The 3,219-nt window shown below is 39.6% G+C and overlaps 1 protein-coding gene across 1 annotated transcript; it reads left to right on the forward strand.

The window, feature by feature from the left end:
* Positions 1 to 626: 626 nt before the first annotated feature.
* On the forward strand, positions 627 to 2,752 carry LOC143032189 (uncharacterized). The gene is made up of 2 exons (XM_076196660.1): positions 627 to 1,084; positions 2,740 to 2,752. Exons 1-2 carry the CDS (start codon positions 627 to 629, stop codon positions 2,750 to 2,752), a joined length of 471 nt encoding a protein of 156 aa, XP_076052775.1.
* Positions 2,753 to 3,219: the final 467 nt, after the last annotated feature.

Raw genomic sequence — 3,219 nt, forward strand, 5'->3', positions numbered from 1 at the left:
CTCACTCCGGACCTTCCCTCTACGAGCCCTCGTCTGTGACCTCCGAGCCTAGTATCCATTAAACCTTGTGTGCATTAGTATTATTGTGAGTTTCATTTCCCTGGCTTGTGCGAACCTAACCACAACAATGTCAACAAAATTTACAGAATGATTTACAGTCTTGTGATTAAAGCAACTTTCTTGTTGCTTACACCTATACGTTTTCCATTCATCACTGCGTTGTTGTTCCGGGTTTGACTACTCTTTTCATAATAGGCAATAATGTAGCTGCATCTCTCTTTTTCCATTATTTCCACGTCTCCTGTGGCAGGGTGGTGCTTGTGTCATCCAAATTAAAAACCCATACTGGCATACTAGGAGCTCTCCCTCGATGATGTTTAGGCTTGTGTGAAAAGCATGATTCATCTATTTCAACCTCCAAGTTGTATTAGATTCTGTACGAAATAATTGGAACATACCTCATGGAAAAAAAAGTGCAGCACTTAGAAGCTGAGATGCTCAACTTCACCTTTTTCGCTCAGATTGTGGACTACATACGTGAATAATGTGTTCGCCATTTTGGACAGCAAGGACGTAGAACCTTTCTTCAGTCACATCAACAGTATCGAACGACCATTCAATTTTCAATGGAACTGGAGAAAGATTACCAACTGCAGTTCCTAGACGTCAACGCCAAGCGCGAGGGTAACACCCTTAAAACAAGTGTCTACAGGAAGCCCCCACACACAGGTAGACTGTTGGATTATGATAGTTACCATTCAGATTGCCACAAGAGGAGTGTGATCAGGACTTTATGGAACACAGCAGACAAAGTCTGTTCTACTGTGGAATCCAAGAAGGCTGAAAGAAAACATATTTTACAGATCTTCCGCAGAACTATACGGAACTGGACAAAGACACGACGCACCAACACCCCAGAACAAAGACCATACATGACACTCAGAGTCACAATCCCTTATATCAAAGGCGCCTCTGAGGTTACTGCCAGAGTTTTACGAGACAATGGAGTACAAGTGGCGCACAAACCCCTCAATACCTTGCGCCGAAATCCCACCAAAGTCAAAAACACTAAAGAACATACCAGGCAAGTATATCAACAAAATAGTCGGAGAAACCTTCAATTCACTAAGATCAATGAAAGTGGCATTTAACTTCTTGGATGAGGAAATGGTAAAGAAAACATTAGTCACATTGATAAGACCAAGACTGGAGTACGCTGCGACATTATGGACACCCAGTACAACGGAGTCCAAGTGGCGCACAAACCCCTCAATACCTTGCGCCGAAATCTCACCAAAGTCAAAAACACTGAAGAACATACCAGAAAAGCATATCAACAAAATAGTCCGAGAAATCTTCAATTTGCTAAGATCAATGAAAGTGGCCTTTAACTACTTGGATGAGGAAATGATAAAGAAAATATTAGTCAAACTGATAAGACCAAGATTGGAGTACGCTGCGACACTATGGACACCCAGTACTAAAAAGAATATAAAGAAATTAGAAAGAGTCCAAAGAACAACGACAAAGATGGCATGCGAACAAGGACTGTCCAAACTGGAACTACCAACCCTGGAACAAAGAGGAGAAAGAGGAGATCTACTGACCATTTACAGAATTATGAAAGGGATAGAAATCCTCGACAGAGATGATTTATTGAAGTGGGATAAAAGAAAAACAAGAGGGCATGAAAAGAAGCTCAAAAAAGAATAGTTATAGAAGAGATCTGAAAAGAATAGTTTCCCACACAGAGTGGTAGATATCTGGAACAAACTGGATGAGGCAATAATGTGTGCGGAAACTATACAAGAATTTAAGAACAAACTTGATGCTGAAAGATACAAAGACGGCTCACTACAAGTATAGCTCTCTTCCCGTATGATGCAACTAGGTAAATACAACTAGCCGGTGTAGTTTACAGCATAGGCTGCACGGACTATGACGCAGAATACGTAGTAGGCTCTCAAAAGAAACTAGCCACAAGAGTATAAGAACACTAACGCAGTAAGGCGAGAAGACCCGAAATCGGTCCTGTACAAACATACTACAGAACACCAACACAGCATAGATTGGGATGGAGTGACAACTCTACACAAAGAAAACAACAAAAAGAAAAGACTATTCTTGGAAGCATGGGAAACCAAGAGCAACTGCATAAACAGATGCATTGATCTCAATCCTATTTATCTAGGGACGAGGAGTCACGCAGTCTAATTCCTTTGATCTGTTTTTCCAGTCTCAGTCTGCTTCTGTATGATCTGACATTTGATCACCAGGTGGCTTTTTTCGACCTCCTTTCTCGAAGGCGGTCTCCCAGTACAACTTTTCAACTGCCCTCTGACTTTTATCCCTCCCATTTTTCAGTTTTAGTCTTCTCCCTTTTCTTTTCTCTTCTTTTCTTTCTATCTTTTTATCTTTTTATCTTACATTATTGTTATTTTATGTGTCGGATCGCAATTTAGTCGTTCGTTCTTGAGACCTTTTCTTCATTGCGGACATTTGGTTCACCTCCGTTTGCGTACCTGGACTTTGTTCTGATGTTTTTACGTTTGTGTTACATAATGATGTTATTTTGCTAAATTTGCTTTATGCCCACAGCCATACAAAGTTGTTCTTATTTTATTTTTCATTCTTATTTCTATTTTATTTGGTACCACAATTCCATGTTAATTGTATTTTATTTAATATTGTAAAGCGGATTCCTTTGGATATGTGATTGAGAGTGTAAACCTTTCCCAGGTTTACCACTTAGACTATTTATATTTGAGTTCACGATCTTGTATCCATTATACTCCCTGAAGACGATTCCTGTACTGGAATCGAAACGTCGGGCAAATAAACCCTTGAATTGTGTCTGGTGTTTACACTTTTCAGATATATACACAGACATGACAGAATTGAATAGACATCAAAAGAAATAGCTTAATTTATCAAACAAGCAATTGATACAATTAAAGTGCTTATAAATGGTCACAATGTGAATAATTAATAATTGTTTGACATCCCTTTTTTTCAATGCAAGGACCTTTCTAGGCATGCACGAATATCATCTTGAGGGATTTCTTGCCATGTTTCCCGTAGTAATCCTAAGAGTTCGGGCTTTGAAGATAGCTTCCAGTTCTTTTTGCGAAGTTGCCGGTCTAATATACCCTAGAGGTGTTCAATAGAGTTTACATCTGGGGACTGATTTGGCCATGGAAGTTTCCTGATCCCATTTTG

This window comes from Oratosquilla oratoria, chromosome 13 (genome assembly GCF_046742065.1).
Source record: "Oratosquilla oratoria isolate Oo_2021 chromosome 13, ASM4674206v1, whole genome shotgun sequence".
NCBI classification, from domain to species: domain Eukaryota; kingdom Metazoa; phylum Arthropoda; class Malacostraca; order Stomatopoda; family Squillidae; genus Oratosquilla; species Oratosquilla oratoria.

Bases quoted from the DNA above. Each gene is read 5' to 3' on its own strand.
- LOC143032189 (XM_076196660.1), top strand. From the start codon at position 627: ATGGAACTGGAGAAAGATTACCAACTGCAGTTCCTAGACGTCAACGCC.